Source organism: Coniophora puteana (genome assembly GCF_000271625.1).
Source record: "Coniophora puteana RWD-64-598 SS2 unplaced genomic scaffold CONPUscaffold_17, whole genome shotgun sequence".
NCBI classification, from domain to species: Eukaryota; Fungi; Basidiomycota; class Agaricomycetes; order Boletales; family Coniophoraceae; genus Coniophora; species Coniophora puteana.
The window spans coordinates 64,460-80,417 of record NW_006913069.1 but is presented as its reverse complement, the minus strand read 5'-3'; the positions used below and the strand labels follow the sequence as shown (position 1 = coordinate 80,417).

At 57.2% G+C, this 15,958-nt stretch overlaps 8 protein-coding genes across 8 annotated transcripts; 4 read left to right on the top strand and 4 right to left on the bottom strand.

Annotated features, from left to right (window-relative positions):
* Window positions 1-407: 407 nt before the first annotated feature.
* On the top strand, window positions 408-834 carry CONPUDRAFT_66258 (hydrophobin; the record flags this gene model as incomplete). Its single annotated transcript, XM_007776290.1, has 3 exons — window positions 408-538; window positions 604-730; window positions 787-834. 3 exons carry the CDS (start codon window positions 408-410, stop codon window positions 832-834), a joined length of 306 nt encoding a protein of 101 aa, XP_007774480.1.
* A 47-nt stretch (window positions 835-881) lies between these two features.
* CONPUDRAFT_132017 (uncharacterized protein) lies at window positions 882-2,515 on the bottom strand. Its single transcript, XM_007776329.1, has 2 exons — window positions 1,473-2,515; window positions 882-1,314 (listed from the first exon to the last, which is right to left on the bottom strand). Exons 1-2 carry the CDS (start codon window positions 2,430-2,432, stop codon window positions 1,303-1,305), a joined length of 972 nt encoding a protein of 323 aa, XP_007774519.1. The 5' UTR covers window positions 2,433-2,515; the 3' UTR covers window positions 882-1,302.
* A 1,543-nt stretch (window positions 2,516-4,058) lies between these two features.
* CONPUDRAFT_159219 (uncharacterized protein) lies at window positions 4,059-4,689 on the bottom strand (the record flags this gene model as incomplete). The annotated part of the gene is made up of 3 exons (XM_007776328.1): window positions 4,059-4,242; window positions 4,300-4,584; window positions 4,658-4,689. The coding sequence occupies 3 exons, from the start codon at window positions 4,687-4,689 to the stop codon at window positions 4,059-4,061; spliced, it is 501 nt and encodes a 166-aa protein (XP_007774518.1).
* A 371-nt stretch (window positions 4,690-5,060) lies between these two features.
* CONPUDRAFT_132015 (uncharacterized protein) lies at window positions 5,061-7,328 on the top strand. The gene is made up of 6 exons (XM_007776327.1): window positions 5,061-5,382; window positions 5,481-5,849; window positions 5,901-5,921; window positions 5,996-6,366; window positions 6,423-6,890; window positions 6,970-7,328. The coding sequence occupies exons 1-6, from the start codon at window positions 5,253-5,255 to the stop codon at window positions 7,090-7,092; spliced, it is 1,482 nt and encodes a 493-aa protein (XP_007774517.1). The 5' UTR covers window positions 5,061-5,252; the 3' UTR covers window positions 7,093-7,328.
* A 272-nt stretch (window positions 7,329-7,600) lies between these two features.
* Window positions 7,601-10,872, top strand: CONPUDRAFT_112344 (2-nitropropane dioxygenase). The gene is made up of 8 exons (XM_007776326.1): window positions 7,601-7,726; window positions 7,796-7,902; window positions 7,961-8,056; window positions 8,119-8,259; window positions 8,326-8,729; window positions 8,781-9,897; window positions 9,964-10,075; window positions 10,147-10,872. The coding sequence occupies exons 1-6, from the start codon at window positions 7,663-7,665 to the stop codon at window positions 9,019-9,021; spliced, it is 1,053 nt and encodes a 350-aa protein (XP_007774516.1). The 5' UTR covers window positions 7,601-7,662; the 3' UTR covers window positions 9,022-9,897; window positions 9,964-10,075; window positions 10,147-10,872.
* Window positions 10,873-10,903: 31 nt separating this feature from the next.
* Window positions 10,904-11,432, bottom strand: CONPUDRAFT_140097 (uncharacterized protein). Its single transcript, XM_007776325.1, has one exon. The coding sequence runs from the start codon at window positions 11,225-11,227 to the stop codon at window positions 10,991-10,993; it is 237 nt and encodes a 78-aa protein (XP_007774515.1). The 5' UTR covers window positions 11,228-11,432; the 3' UTR covers window positions 10,904-10,990.
* Window positions 11,433-11,981: 549 nt separating this feature from the next.
* CONPUDRAFT_169509 (uncharacterized protein) lies at window positions 11,982-13,604 on the top strand (the record flags this gene model as incomplete). Its single annotated transcript, XM_007776324.1, has 3 exons — window positions 11,982-12,066; window positions 12,123-12,745; window positions 12,796-13,604. 3 exons carry the CDS (start codon window positions 11,982-11,984, stop codon window positions 13,540-13,542), a joined length of 1,455 nt encoding a protein of 484 aa, XP_007774514.1. The 3' UTR covers window positions 13,543-13,604.
* Window positions 13,579-14,687, bottom strand: CONPUDRAFT_169508 (ESCRT-II complex vps25 subunit; the record flags this gene model as incomplete). The annotated part of the gene is made up of 5 exons (XM_007776323.1): window positions 13,579-13,946; window positions 14,100-14,245; window positions 14,331-14,491; window positions 14,561-14,603; window positions 14,657-14,687. The coding sequence occupies 5 exons, from the start codon at window positions 14,685-14,687 to the stop codon at window positions 13,755-13,757; spliced, it is 573 nt and encodes a 190-aa protein (XP_007774513.1). The 3' UTR covers window positions 13,579-13,754.
* Between the last annotated feature and the right edge of the window lie 1,271 nt (window positions 14,688-15,958).

Genomic DNA, 15,958 nt, shown 5'->3' with positions numbered 1-15,958 from the left:
TAACGTCAACCACGGGCTCGTCGGTCATCCGCATCGACTAGCTCTTGATTTTTTTTTGCTCTGGCGTGACCTGCGTGGGCTCAGACACCTTTGAAGGATACTCCTCGTATCGCCATCGTACTCCTGGCTGCTTTTACGTCGTCCGAGCGTCGTCGCGCTCCTAACCACCACTTCGTAAAAGGATTCCTGCACGTAAACGTCAAAACACCGTCACGGATGTTGGTGCCAAGTGGCCGCTCGAAGGGCGGCATGTTCGCCTCAAGTGCTTCTGCTCGTTCGAGAGGACGTAAATCCCCGCTTCTAGATAGCGAGGCCCGCGCTCCAGAAAACGTATAAAAGCCTTTGGTGTCTCTCGCTCTCTCCTCAGCTCGCAGCCCGCTCTTCAGCTTCACCAGTCTTATTTCATCATGTTTTGCCGTCTCTTCGCTCTCCTCCCCTTTGTCTCCATCGTCATCGCTGGCCAGTGCAACACCGGCAGCGCGGTATGCTGCAACAGCGTCCAGGACGTACGTTCGTCCCCGTTTTCCGTGCCTATCTTGTTGCTGACGTCCATGCTATGCCACCCCACCAGGCGAAGAGCACTGAGGTCGCCGAGGCGTTCAGGTCGCTCGGTCTCTCCGCCGAAGGTGTGACTGGACAGGTCGGCCTCCACTGCAGCCCCATCAGCGCGCTCGGCGCCGACGCAGGCACCTGCAACCAGACGCCCGTATGCTGCACGGGCAACAGCTACGTACGTGTCCAAACTCTCGTATCATGAACGGGTAGCTGACGGGACGGCTCGAACAGAACAGTCTGATCAACGATGGCTGTTCTCCCATTGGAGCCAATGCGTGAAGGCGCTCTTGGTCGCGTCCTTAGATTAGATTCCTTTGCTCAAGCTTGGGCTTTAGATGATGTCTAGATGAATAACGCTACAGTTGATGAATGCTAGTCTAATGCTAAATGCTGGATTTACTCTTTCTACATGTCTTGATGTCTCCGCTGTCTATCCGTCTCCGGTGATCCCGGGGGAGATCTATCGACCGTGCCTCTGCCTTCTTGACGGCATGGGAGGGCATGTGACTCGTGCCCATATACCCGCTGTGTTGGGAGACAACCGTCGGTGACCGCTGGCAGTTCTATGTGCCATTCGAATGTATTGAACGGGAGCCCCTTGACGCCTCGCCTGAGGCGGCGGCGGCGTCGCCAACCATCATGATGGACCTGTGAGCAAATCCCAGGATATCGGTCCGCATTTCCCCATCTACATATGTGCGCGAAGGGCCTGTCAGGCCCCAAGTCTTGGATTCAAACTTTCCGAAGTTACAGCTCAACCTATCGTAAAGCAGAAAGTCAGCACCAATGCTCAATGTAACACTCAACCAGCCACACAACAGATATCTGATGCAGAAACGCCCCAAACAACGCGCCGCCAGCCAAGTGGCAATTCATCGAGCAAACAAACCAGGGCAAACCACAAAAAAAAGACCCACCTGCTCAACCGCCCTATCGATCTCCCCCGCCAGCGCGCTCGCAAACTCGCTCACAGCAGCATGCGCCTTGCGCCTGCACCGTGGACACGCCGCGCACCGCTCCTCAACAACCTTGTCCACGTCCCTGCCGGCCGTCGCACCGCACGGCGCCTCCGCCAGCGCATCGCGCACACCGTCGAGCCAGTCCGCCCACCACGCGCGCGCGTACGTGCCGTGCATCATGTACCCCGCGGCGCGCGCGTCGCTCCGCGTCGGGCACGCGCACGCGGCGGTCCACCACTGGTAGAACGCGTAGCTCTGCGCGAGCCGGGGCCCCGCGGACGCGAGGTTGGCGAGTAGGGTCTGCGCGGCGTGTGTGCACCGCGCGCGGTATTTGTGGAGGCGCGCGAGGTCTGCTGCGGGGAGGACGGTCCCCCGCTGGATCTCGTTTCCTGCCCGTGCTTTTGGTAGAGGCAGAGGCAGAGGCGCTTGCAGGAGGTGTCGGGCGGCAAGACGCGCCTCGGGCTCGAGCGCGAGCCGCGTGGCGATGGCGAAGACGTGCAGGGGCTGCGCGTCGAGGAAGCGCGGCGAGACGAGGAGCTTTCTGATCTGCTGCTCGACGCCCTCCATGCCGTACTTGATCGCGCCCTCCAGAACCTGCTCGACGTCCTCGAGGGTCTCCAGCGCGGGAAGCGGCACCGACGCCGCCGGGTAACAGTACCGCAGCATCGCGTCCACCGTGCGGCCGTTCTCCGTCATGGGAATCACGTCGAGGTCCCCGACGAGGGTGGTCCTTCCGTGCACCGTCGCTGGCTGTGGCTGGGGAAGATCGAACATGGCGTCGAAGAATGGGGAGGCGAGCGCCAGGAGGCACCGGAACACGCGGAAGTGGACGGCATCAGAGGACCGCAGGACGATGTCGCCCTTGGCAGCGCTGTTGAAAGGCGGGAGGGCCTCTGTGCCGGTGTTGTACACGGACATCGTCGCAATATGCCAGTAGTGAGGGTTGAGCCTCTAAAGTGCGGGGTGAGCGAATAAAACGCGACCGAGGGTGGACAGGTGGGCGACCGAGCTTTGCGTGCCTCGCATCTTTGCTTAGTTGGCTTCGTTTTAATACCCCCACGCGTATCCAGCGCAGTGGAACAGCTCCCCGGCCCCGGGCCAGGCTGATTCAGAGCGAGCGCCCGCAGGGAACACGACATTTGCACAAGGGCTTCCGATTCTGATGCCTGCGTGAAGCGACCGTGTAAACCCATCCGCACTGCTCCATAGTCTCCCGCCTCTCCACGTCGCAGAAAGGGGGCTCCAGTGCCCAGCTATTCCCCGAAATTGAAGCAACGACCTCTCCAAGTCCGAGGAAGTAGCAGCACAACTTCCATCTCCTGATGGACCGCGGGAACGCTCGGTCGTGCTCGCTGCGAAGATCGACCAGAAGACGGACAAATGGCAGGGTCCCCGCCTGATTATTTTCTCATGCACGCAGAGCGAGAACACACTCGCCGGACACTGTAATCTCGTAAAATCTGAACGCGTGTGTGGACAGATGGCGACAATCGAAAGCTTACTTTACTTTATACGCGCCCTAAGTGGGTGACACACCCTCGGGCAGTGGGCTGGCGGTCGACCGGTGCGGTTCATGCTGGAAGTACTATTGCTCGAAGGCAGTTTCGAAGCCTATCGTCCATCAGAAACCGGGATTAACGCTTGCACGTCCTTACCAGGCAACTCGCCCCTCGTATTATCGCCGCTGGCACCCCCGCTGTTATCGTAGCGTAGCTTGACAGTGGCGATCCGGGGTTCTGGTTGCCTCCATGAGGCCTGCAGTACAGCCGCAAGTCAAGGGGCACTTACTGCATAGCGTGCCCATTGCGTATACGTGTATACCTCGTGAGAAGCAGAGCATGGCGATGAGGAAAGAGTTTCTCATGATGCGCCACCTTTCTCAGACGTGCATCCTCCATGGACATGTCAAAATTAGGGCACTGGGAACATGTCATACATGAGCGTTGCAAAGGAAGGAGAGATTAAGTTGTTATCGGATAAAGTCCTCGGTGCCCTCGAAGATGAAGGCATTTCCTAGTGTGCTATGAAAAGCTCGAGGGAGCGTGGGACGCGCCAGGAGGAGAATGGCGAGCTTTGTCGCCGAGGAGCATTGCGTTTCGCAGAAGGCGGGTTGCCTTGTGATAGTCGACAATGTGGTACACGCCATGTTCGACTAGAGGATATCTCTCACGAGAAGAGCGATGACGGGGTCCTGTTGATCGTTTTAAGTGCGCAGTGAACCGTAACGATACTGTTGGGTACTTTGAACACCAATACAAGAGAAAGAGGCACGTCGTGCTTGTTTAATAACAATACCGGTGGTTGTATGCAGTGTCGTATACAGTAACTTGTTCCCGAGCGTAACGGAAGAAAATCGAGTTCCAACAGATCCCGACAGGATGAGAAAGATTGGCTCGAGAGCTTGAGGAGATGAAGCCTGGAAACAATCCCACGGGAAGACAGACCTGGTATCGAGCATGGTGGATAAATATCGGGGTCGAGCAATGAATACGACGTGCAAATGACTACTGTGCGATGAAGTCTAGTAAACCCAAACCGAATAGATTACGAGTCGGAGCGTGGTCGCTGTTGATTTTGACTTTGATTGCGCAGCCTCTTCCTAGGCGGCGGTCCGAATAACCCCTCGTCTTCACCATCGCTATCAAAAAGAAACGATGGGTCGCTCTCGGATAATTTCTCAGTTTTCTCAGATGCAGCAGATGTGCTTGCTGGCCCTGCTGCAACAGACCTAGATTCCGACATCATTAGCAAGTTTACCATCGGCCAACGAGTTCCATGAACTCACGCGTTCGCTGTCTCAGCCTGTGCCGTGCTTTTGCGATACTTGGCTAGCTTCTTCTTCGCATCGCGGGCCTCCTTCCGTGCGCGCTTCTCCCCCTCGGCGTGCTCGGCCGAGGAGGCCATGTAGGCCTCGCAGCGCTGCATGAGCTGCTCCTTGTCTCTCGAAAGTGACTGCACGCGCGCCTCGAGCTCTTTGACTCTGTGCCGCAGTTGATCGGACGTAGACGTATCCAGATATACTTTGCGGACTTCTGGATGAAGGAAGGTGTGTAGCTTTTGAGGGATAAATCTTAGGTCAGGGGTTGCTTTCGTGCGCGTCAGCTTACGATGCAGTGCGCCGATTGCGCTTGGGGGCTGCTCACTGATGCTGAAAGGCGTACGACAGGTGGGACATGTTGACGTGTACGCGTCATCTCCTCTTTCTACAAAACCTCTAAGGCACGCCTCGCAATGGATGTGACCTAGTACGCGTTCAGCATGAGCGCGTGCAGCGCGACTTCCGAGTCGCGACGCGCCGGGTGACTAGATGATGCTCCTCACCACACGGAGTACACACTGGATTCCTGAGAGACGATAGACATATGCTGCAATCAGACATGAGTGGTATTGAGCTCGCAGGTAACGAGGGCAAAGACAGAGACGGTGGATGTATGCGTCCACGTGGACGCGTTGCGGGTAGTGGATCAAACAGAGTCAAACAGCGGGGGCAGTGGTCGGAGGTTTCTGAAGGTGATCAGCTCAGCACACGAGGCATCCGCCTGACGTCGTCTGAGGCAACGAGCTCACTCCATAGGCGCTGGACACTATACTTACTATCTCTTTATTTCCTTTTATCTTGCTCAAACCTTAACCCACACTACACTCGTTTTCTACCTAGCAACCACTGCATCCAAGTGCTCCGAGTTGTTGCATTTTACCGTCCGTTTGCCCTCTCACCTGTTCTCGACGCGCCATTGGATGTCTGTCTCGCTCGGAAGCCCATACTCACCTATTCGGCCCACATCAAGATCATCATCACGCAATTCCAATCGCTCGTTCCGGACACACTCTCCCTCCCTCTCTCCCTCCCTCTCCTCTGATGACCCAGGTACGTCCACCTCCCACTGCCATGTCGTCACTGCATTTTACTCATCACCATTTCCATTTCCATCCCCAACAATCCACATCCCATCTCCACCCGCGCAGTTGCCGTGCGCAACCAGATATCGACGCTCAGACACTCCATCCGGCTGCAGCAGGCCCAGCTACACTCCTTAGAAGACATCATCCTCGCCGGCCCCCGCCCCCTCCCCCTCGGATTCATGATGCCCCTCTCCCCAGGCACAACCACCCAGGACGACTCCGTCCTCGACATCAGTCCCTACCCCGCCCCCGGCACCCCCAAGATGCAGCGCCGCAACAGCCACGACCACCTCCAGGGCCTCGCCGGTCGCGACTCGGGTCTCCCGCTCCCGCTGCAGCAGGACGGGATCAGGGAGGGCGTTCCGACGGACTTTGGGACGCCGTCCAAGGACGCGATGAGGCGGCAGCACAGCCTCGACCGCTCACTAAGTCGTGGGTCCGTCGCCACCGTTTGTCTCCCGTACTGACCACAGGACGCGATAGGGATACCAGTTTCATCTGTAGGTCAGTGCCCCCCTTCCGCCCCCGCATCTCCGTGGCGCCTCGCAGCTCATCGTCTCTCAACTTGTAAACTGTAGGCAACGCCCGGGCTCTCGCGGAAGAGGGCAATCCCGCGAACAGGGGAATGTCACCCACGCCGCCGTCGCCGTCGGGAAGAGATGGCGGGAGGCTGAGCGTGATGTCGCCTACCGGGCAGCCCTCGTCTCCGAATAAACGCTTGTCGTTTACGCCTGGTGGAACGACCAGGGTGCTAGCGGATCTGCAGACGGGCGTTATCAATGCACGAAACGCGCTCGAGAACACCAAGTCCCAGCTTCGATTGTCCCAGCGCACGGTGGCCCAGCTCACCCGGCAAACGGAGGATCTGAAGGAGAGCCGGGAAAGGCTGAGGCTGGAGAATGAAGGGCTGAATAATGTCGTCGCTCGTAAGGAGCGGCTACTACAGGAGGTGCGTCGCCTGTTCCCCGATGCCTGACGCGGCTAATATGAGATACCGTTCATTAGGTCCTTGAGAGAGCCCGCAAAGCTGAAGCCGAAGCAGCATCCATGAAATCCCAGCTAAAAACCGAAACCTCGGCATCCAAGAAATCCCTTCGTGAAATGGAAGCCTCCCTCGCCGAGTCGACGGCCTTGTCCCAGAAATCCGAGCGCGAGTACGTCACACTCCGCGATAGCATCAAGAGCATGGCCGAGGGCTGGAAGGTGGATACGGAGCGCCTGCGCGAAGAGATGAGGCGGCGGGAGGACATGCTGAAGAAGGAGGCGGAGATGATGGGACAGAAGTACCAGCGCCTCGTCGCGGAGGTGCGCGCGGCAGATGGCCAGCGGGAGAGCATGCGGGAGCTGAAGCACGCGCACGAGAATATTCGCAAGGAGGCGGAGGACTGTTTCCGGCTGGAGATCGGGCAGCTGCGCACGCAGACGGAGGAGTTTTCGAAGAAGAGCGATGAGTCGAACCAGATTGCAAAGTGCGTTTTCTGTTCTTTTGGTTTCATCGTCGATCCCGTGCCACTGTTGACGTACGCTGACCTCTGATCGTCATCGCAGGGAGCTTGCCAGCGAGCTAGCCCGACTCCGACGGCTGATGCAGGCCGCTGGGCGATCGCCGCCGCAGTCGATGATCATGGACGACTCTGCGCCCGACGTGTCTGCATCTGCGGATGGGTCTTCATGAGAGGTTCATCTCTGCCTTTACCTTCGTTTTTCTTGTCTTTGATTTTTGATTTCATTACATCATGGTCTTATTCCCTGCATCTCGAAGGATCCGTTCATATATCCTGCTGAGGACTGCCTGCATTTACGCATACCATGTATCATATATCCTAGTCGCTCCAGGGCCCACATTGTTTCCTTGCTTTAATTAAATGCTAGCATCGATCCTATGGCTTATAACCTACTCGCATAAATATCTATATACCTCTTTTTTATATACCCTCGAGCTCGAGGACCGAACTGTCTCGAGATGATTGCAAACGACATATTGTGTCAACCTCGGGCAAACGGCCGGCGTCCCCGATGCTTCGCGCGGGCCTTGGCCGATCAGGGCCGATCCGCGTCAGGTTCAGAGAAGCGCATCTGCTGACGTGCCCCGCATAATGCGGCAATCCGGAGCATTGGGTTGCCGGGTGACCGGTGGTGAGTGCATGTGCCTGTGTCGTTTCATTCATATACGCTAAAAGCCTCTCGAGTCTATTGCTCCTTCCCTCTCCCACCGCCTCGTCTCATCCATACGCTTTACGACGCTATGCCCGTCATCACGACCCCCGTTACTCAGATGTTTGGGATCCAGCATCCCGTTCTGCTCGCAGGTTCGTGTTTATATAGAGAGGAATCGGAGGAGAACGGCGAGGGCTGACCCGCTCTTGTGCGTCTCACAGGCATGAACGTCGCTGCTGGCCCTGAGCTCGCTGCTGCCGTGACCAATGCTGGTGGCCTCGGTGTCATTGGTGGACACGGGTACACGCCCAAGATCCTCAGGCAGCAGGTACGCCCGGTTTGAGGACAGGAGGCTTTGGATTCGTTTTTGACCAGCTCGGGAACAGATCAAGGCGCTCAAGGCGGATCTCAAGCACAAGGATGCACCTTTTGGTGTTGATCTCCTGATTCCGCAGGTTGGTGGAAGTGCGAGGAAGACGAACGTACGTGTGAACGAAGATGTACTCAGACGTCATTGTTGCTTACTTATTGGGCTTGCCTGTAGTACGACTACCAGAAGGGCCAGCTCGACGCACTCCTCGACGTCATCATTGAGGAGGGCACCCGTCTCTTCGTCTGCGCCGTCGGTGTCCCACCCAAGCACGCCGTCGAGAAGCTGCACAAGGCCGGCATCCCTATCATGAACGTACGTGGCGTCTTCCTACCAACGACCGCCGTCCTAACCCAGCCTCTTCCGACGTCGCTCTAACAGATGGTCGGCCACCCCAAACACGTCGCCAAAGCGCTCGACGCCGGCGTCGACCTCATCTGCGCACAGGCCGGCGAGGGCGGCGGCCACACGGGCGACACCCCCGCCTCGATCCTCATCCCCGCATGCGTCGACGCCGTCAAGGGCCGCACGTCCCCGCTGACGGGCAAGCCCGTGTACGTCGTCGGCGCGGGCGCGGTGTACGATGGGCGCGGGCTCGCCGCGAACATGTCGTGGGGCGCGCAGGCGGTGTGGGTAGGCACGCGCTTCGTCGCCGCGACCGAGGCGGGCGCGCCCAAGGCGCACAAGGACGCGCTGCTCAGCGCGAGCTACGAGGATGCGGTGACGACGCTGATTTACACGGGCCGGCCGCTCCGTGTGCGGAGGACGCCGTATGTGGATGAGTGGTACGTCGCGTTTGTTTGGAGTGTAGGCAGCGGTTGTTTAACTTGGGTTAGGAACAACACTCGCCAGGAGGAGATCAAGCAGCTGACGGCAAAGGGCATTCTTCCCAACGAGCACGAGATGGAGAAGCACCCTGAGAGGGCCTCTGAGGCCCGCACGTTCCTGATTGGACGCGTTTCGGCGCTTATAAACGAGGTTCTTCCTGCGAAGCAGATCATTGACGAGATGGTGTCGAGCGCGTCGGAGATTCTCACTCACAACGCGAGCTTGGTTTCGAACAAGGCCAAGCTCTAATCTGATGCGTGGCTGCTGTACCGACGTTCTTATCCTATTTAACCGTTTTTAAACACACTTGGTTACCAAGGCGTGATAAGTACACCCTAATGCATTGCAATCTAAATAGTACATGTACGCTTTACAGATCCGATGAGAATTTCACATGAGTATGCGTGAGTATGCGAAGTATGCTGTGAGAACAACCCCAACCCCGACTCGGAGCCATGATCTATGCAGAGAGCGGCTTCTGCGCATAGATGACATAGAACGGGCCCGACGCGCCCTCCGTCTCCTCCCACTCCTTGACCGCGTTGGCCACTAACGCGTCGTACTCAGCCTCCGTCGTGACGAACCCGAGCCCGCCCTCCTTGAGCACAGGCGTCTTCATGCCCCTGTACACCGCCCCGAGATCGTAGTTCCCCTGCACACCGAGCTCGCCCGCCCAGCTACCCAGCGGCATATCGCGGTTCTCAACCGTCACGCTCTCGAACCCCAGCTCCTTCAGTATCTCCGGAATACGGTGGCAGCAGTCGCGCACCAACCCGCGCTTGGCGCTCAGCGCATACACAACATCATACAGCGCGTCCGTCGCCGCGCCGCCGCGCACGACCTTGCCGTCCATCTCGAGCAGCTGCACCCACCCGCCCGGCGCGAGCGCGCGGTGCATCTCGGCGAGCGCGGCGCGCCACTGCGAGAGCGTGAGCGCCTCGATGAGCAGGCGCTGGTTGATGAGCGCGAACTTGTTCGACCACGATGCGGGGAGGTCGACGATGGAGTTGAGCGAGAAGGAGAGGTTTGGCGTGGGGGCGGTGGGGAAGAGGTGTGCGGAGATGTCGATGCCCTGCAGCTGGACGGTGCTCGGCACGGTTTGGTGCACGTCGAGGGCCCAGGCACCTGCGATATCGCGAGTGAGCGATGTTCATTTATATGGGTGCGTGAACGCGGTGCCGCTATTTTTACCTGATCCGGTGCCGCTGTCGAGGATCACGTCGCCAGCGTTGAACGTGATGCTCGGGAAAACAACGCGGTTGTCAAAGATGGTCTTGAGGACGTGATGTTGGAGGTCGAGCCTGTTTGCCGCGGTGGATCAGTGAGCAAACGCGTCTTTCCATCCATGATGGCTACAGTGGTTGCTGCTCACCTCTTCTTCTCCTCACCGTCGGAAGGCAGCACATATTGCATGCCAGGGAAGGACTGGTACGTCCGCTCGTTGTGGGCAATAACGGTAGTAGTGGCCATTTTTTATCTGGTAGGAATGAGGAACGGAAACGCGATATGAATTGAAGTGGGGATGTGTGGGGGAGGGGTCGGCAAGTTGCTGAAGCAGCCTTCCCCACTCCAGCCAACCTTAAATATGTCGCGCAGGAAGTTGCGGCCGCACAAAACGCCTACAACCCAGGGAGTGTGTTTCATTTTTGAACACCGTGAAGTTTGGAGCAAAGTCGCATTCGTGCTGAGCGCGAAGACAGAGGCCGTGCGCGCAGGCACACAAGTGCTCGCCACCCAGGCTACCTATCTCCATCCGGGCCGAGCCACCATGTTCGTAGTACACCCGAGGCCATCGAGTGTGAACGTTTGTACGGTGCCACAGGCCCCCCTCGTCGAGATACGAACCGCGTGTGGGGTGCACTGCATCGTTGATCGCGGACAAGCTCGCGACAGGAACGCATCAGTGTCCTAAAGCACCATCCAGATTGCTTTACACGGTCACTGTAAATAAACACTCCTCCGAGATCAAGCCAAGGCAGCACATCCCTGGGAAGCTTGTAAAACCCGCAGTCGCTGTAGCCTGCCGTGAGATGGCAGCTTCGTTCAAGGCGTCCAGAATCGAGCATAGCGACGCGCGAAAACGCGCTATTCTACTTTCAGCAGTTAAAAAAAAATGCTTGAGGTTTGGTCGGAACGGCAAATGTTTGAGATTCCGTGAGAGACAGAAGCAAGAATAAACGTAAACCTGCGTTCTAGCGCCTGATTGAAGACCTGTAGCCTAGGAAATGGCTGCGCCGTGTGTGATCCCGTGGTGCCCACGTTGTGAGAACGAGAGCGGACGAGGCCGGGAGTATGCGAAGGCATCAAGACCCGCTCGCTGATGCGCTACACCTCTTGGGCATGCTGTTGATGGCTGTCTCTTCTGCGATAGGACAACCGGGAGCGAGGTTCCGGGCACAAGGGCTTCTGCGAAGTCTATACGCATGGAGCCCCAGAAAATAGTAGCATCTACCATCAGCTTCTACCCCGTGAACGAGCGCCTGATCGAACCAAAGCATCAAGCTGTACAGCGTAAATTGCGAAGAACCGGAGAACGTGGTCGGCGAAGAACAAAAGCCAAGGAATAACTTGGTTCCATGGCGTAGGGCAGTGCCACGCAGATGGCGTCTGGGGTAGATCTATGGACCGAAGTGGCATGATAAGAGGATGGTGAATGAGCGTTAGCTGGTTTTCTCTCGTGCAAAGGCGGCTTCAAAGGGCGATAAAGAAAGGCACCAACACCTCATCTGGGCTGCTCGATGACAAGCTGAAGTCGACTCCAGCTTACATCTAGCGTTGTTGAATGCAGCACGGTGCATGCAGAGGAAGAAACTCGGCAGAAAAGGTCGTCGAGCAGGCAGCATCCAGGATTGCAAATCGCAGTTCCGTTGGGACAGGAGTCACCCTAGTAAAGCCTCTGGGTAAGGATCACAGTGATACGTCCGACTCCAAGTCGTGGTGGAAGTCCGAGTTGAACGAGGGAACGAAAGGGGTGCATTGCCACCTCCTGTTCATCGGGCACGTGATCAGCACCGCAAAGTCGCGTCCCACCGCGTCAACCTCCCCACTCCACCCCCACTATTGACGTCTCCATCTCAATCTGAGCGTCTTGCTAGCAATCCAAGCCCATCGACCACTCTGAGTAACCAGGAATCCTTACCACCTTCTGAACACCTGGAAAACTCGAACTTCGACGGGCGAGTAGCACTTTGCGGAGGGATCTGAAAGTCATGGACGGCGGGAATGGCCCAATTATAGAGTGTCCGATATGCTTGGGTGAACAGTCCCTGGCGAGCGTTCTGTCTCTTAAGTGTGGTATGTGGCCCACGCTGTCAGCAGTGGTACCCCCACTGAAACTCTACTGGGAACAGGTCACTGTATTTGTGCCAGCTGTGTCAGCCAATGGGTCCAAACGAAGATTCAAAATCGAGAATGTCGCAAAACAGCCGTCCCCTGCCCAGCATGCAGAGAGCCATTCAACGCAGAACGAGACCCGCGCCCCGTCTTCTTTAACCTCTCCTCCTCTTCCGACTCGAACCCCCGCTCCCCCAAACGTCGTCGCATATCTGCCGACTCGGACACCATCGACCTTACTGGCGACGCTGGTCCCTCATCTACCGACGCGAGGGAACGTCATGCGCGGCAGGTCCAGGACCTTCAAAGTCGCATACACAAACTCGAAACGAAGCTGGGCTTGGCGCGAAATGGGGCAAAAGATCTGGAGCAACAGCTACGAGAAATCGCAATCTCTCTCGGAATCGAACAGCGCCAACGTGCCAACGAGGTGACGACCCTGAAGGAAAAGCTGGAGGAGAAACGCGGTCAGGTCCGCCTTGCCAAGCAGCGTCAGCAGGAGGCGGAGGAGGAAGCGAAGCGGACGACCGCCCGAGCATCCAAAGCGGATCAAGATAGAACTTCTGCGCTGGATGAGCTTCGAACGAAGGACGAAGAACTGAGAACATGGCAGCATCGAGTCACGACTTTCAAGTTAGATGTGGGTAGATGTCGCTGTCCTTGTATCTGTACTTTAACGTCCACACGCAGGAAAAGAAGTGGAAGGCGAAGCACAAGGATTCCGATAGGGAAATCCAGGAATTGAGAGACGAAGTGACCAGACTCAAGGGCCAGCTCGCCGCCCCACCTGCAGCTGCCCCTCCGGATGAATCGCTGATTGTTTCGGCACCAGACTACAACCAGTTACTGGGCGGCGCATCCAGCGACCAAGGCGACGCGGACGATCCGTTCGGCATGGGCTTTGGGTGGGAAGTGGAGAAGACCTCAGTCGCCGAGCCGTCCGACTCGGAAGACGAGCTCAACATCTCAAGTTCCTCGCAACCGCGGCCACCCAGCCCACGGCGACTATCTTCCCCCGGCCCCGCCGCGCTCGAGAACCGGCCGCTCCCCGATGACAGACGCCAGCCTCCGGCGGTCAACTTCCAATCCGACTGGAATCTTGCGCACGCAGCGCCTCAAGGCCGTGTCAAGAAGCAGAAGCACCAGGACGACGGAGAGCTGGTTCTCGGTGGGGGGTCTAGGGCGAAGGGCACGATTCGGAAAGTGTCGATGACGAAGAGCTCAGGTTCGAGCTCGAGGGCGAAGGCGAAGGCGAAGCAGACCGCCAAAAGGCCCGAAAATCGGATGGAGAAAGTGATGGGCCGCGACAGCAAGGAAAACAAGCAACTCACGCTGCCGTATCTCGGGCTGGCCGATCCCAAAGGGAAGCCGTCTCGTAATGTGGTCGTCGCGACCCGAGCGCCCATCCGTGCTCACGCAGACTTGCGACGGACATAGTTGGCTTATCTCTTCTTGGCTTTTCCCCTCTTCCCCGTCCCTTACTCGCGTTTTAATGTCACAATGGTAGATTACAGATGGAATACAACATCGTGCCTGGCTGGTACATACACACCAGATTACAGATTACCCCCTTCTGAGCCTTATACCCCGGATACGCTTCTATGCCTCCCCATACATCGAACAGCACGGACCGTAGTGTGTCGGATCACTCACTTCGCCGCGAACAGCCTTACGCCCTCGCCGTCTGCCACGGAGATGATCTGTGCTCGATTCGACTTCACCAGAAAGGTGACGGCCCGCCGGAGGAGCGGGATGGGGATGCCGGACAGGGGCGATGGGACAGGCGGGTCCGCGATCTCATAGAATGTGAGGATCGTGTTCAGCTGGCCGGTTGCCACAGCCTAAAGTGCGTGCGTCGCGTGCGTCACGACGGACATCATCGTATAAAGCATGAGGCGGAACGAACATAGGTCGTCAGTAAACGCCGTGCCACGGAAAACAGATGTCCAGAAAGCATGTGGACATGGTGGTGGGTGATCGATGAGAGAACGCACCCAGGCATGCAGGGCGTCCGCCCACTCCTCCGGTGTCCGCCAGTAGATGATCGCCGCCCTGCTCTGCTTCGGCGGCTCAAACGCAGCCTGCTCGCTCGCCACCATCGTATCGAGGAGCGAGCTCAGGTGCGAGGGCAGTATTCGGCCTGTGCGCGTCCCACAGTCAGCGTCACACGACCACAGGACGGGCGCTAGCAGGGGGGAGAAGGGTAGGGTGAAGGGGCTACGTACGATTGATACGCTCGTTGCGCAGGATCTCGTCCCAGTCACCGCCTGCGACCTCCGCGTCCTCCACGCGGAGCATGAAGAGCTTGCGATGCCGCGCGTACGTGAGGATTAGCCGCGTCCATTGCGCGGTGAACTGGGCTTGCGTGCGTGGGTTCGGCTGTTCACTGTGGTAGGGCGGTGACGCAACTCGTAAGACATCTTATCGGAAGAGCTGGGGATGGCATGGCACGAACGTGAAGAAGGGCGGTGCTGAGTGGATGGAGGGTAGCAGGAAGCCTGATGGGCGGTGTTGTCAGGCAGATCAAGGATTGTGTGGGTCGAGGACTGACCTGAGGGCGTGGTGAAGGAGGAAAGAGCCATTTGGACACCGCTCATTTGCTTACTCTTTCCTAGATGCGTGGTGTCACTAACTTAGACTACAAAAGGTCAGCTCTGTCGTTATATACTTTACTTTGGAACGTTCGATACAGCAACATACCCAAGGAAACCCTTATAACATAGCTTACAACAATGATAAGAGGATTGATGAGGTCGATAATAGGGCCAAGTGCAAACCAAGTAAAAGTTAAAACCAAAAAGCAGCCATCCTTAGAACTGGGAGGCGAGTCAAACAAAAAAGGAGCAATAAATATTGAGACCCGTAGGTCTACCACTCTGGAAAAGCGTGTCATCCTTGTGCAGGGGCCATGCTAATCTTCTCTGTATCGTTCCAATTTTTACGTATGTCACCCCGAAGGGGACATAGAGGTAAGCTATGCCCTTCGGGACTCAGCTATACTTTTGATTTTGCCTTGAGTGACGGGGTGTGGCGGGGCTAATAGCAGCAAACAGCTGGCACCGCCACCAGTGTCATCTTCCGAGTCGTCTACCGGCTTGCTACTGTACCAGCTTCATCCCGTTTCACTATGTACGTGGTTTATAAGCCAATACATCCTTTCCGCATCCCAAGGATCACATACTATTTCTCTAAAGTTAGCTCAACCCACTGCACCCAGACTTGGCTCTCGCCCGTCTAAGCTGGACAAAGCGGCATTGTCGCCACAAACATCAAGCCCACTATCCTCGAACGAACCACTTCCCTTTTATCCAGCAGGGTTCTTCCGCTAAGGAGACGTACAGTGAGTACCTAATTCAGGAGCTTAGAATAATAAGGAAGGAAAGTCGGGCCAGGCAGCTGTGTCCAAGCTATCTGGATCTGCTCCACGGGCCAAGAGCATCTTCACAAGCCCTCTGTCACCAAGCCGCGCAGCATCTTGCACAACGCTGCTACCACTATCCTCTCCATGCGCGTTGATATCGGCGCCGTGGTCGATCATTAGCATAATTGTGTTGACGCTTTCCTTAGATACAGCCTTCTTTCCTGCGAGGACCGTAGTGAGCGGTGTATTCCCATTTGCACCGCGGGCATTGACATCAGCACCAGCGTCCAAGAGGACCTTGACGGCACCCACGCGAGACTTTCGCGCCGCAGCGTGGAGTGGCGTTGCGTCTCCAAATCGGTCACGGTCGCGCAGGTCCACTGAGGCGTTGTGCGCAAGCAAGAACTGTATGATGGAAACGTGGCCACGCGTCGCGGCTAGATGCATCAAGCCATTGGCATCGTAGCCGGAGCCGTCATCGTAAAGAGCGTT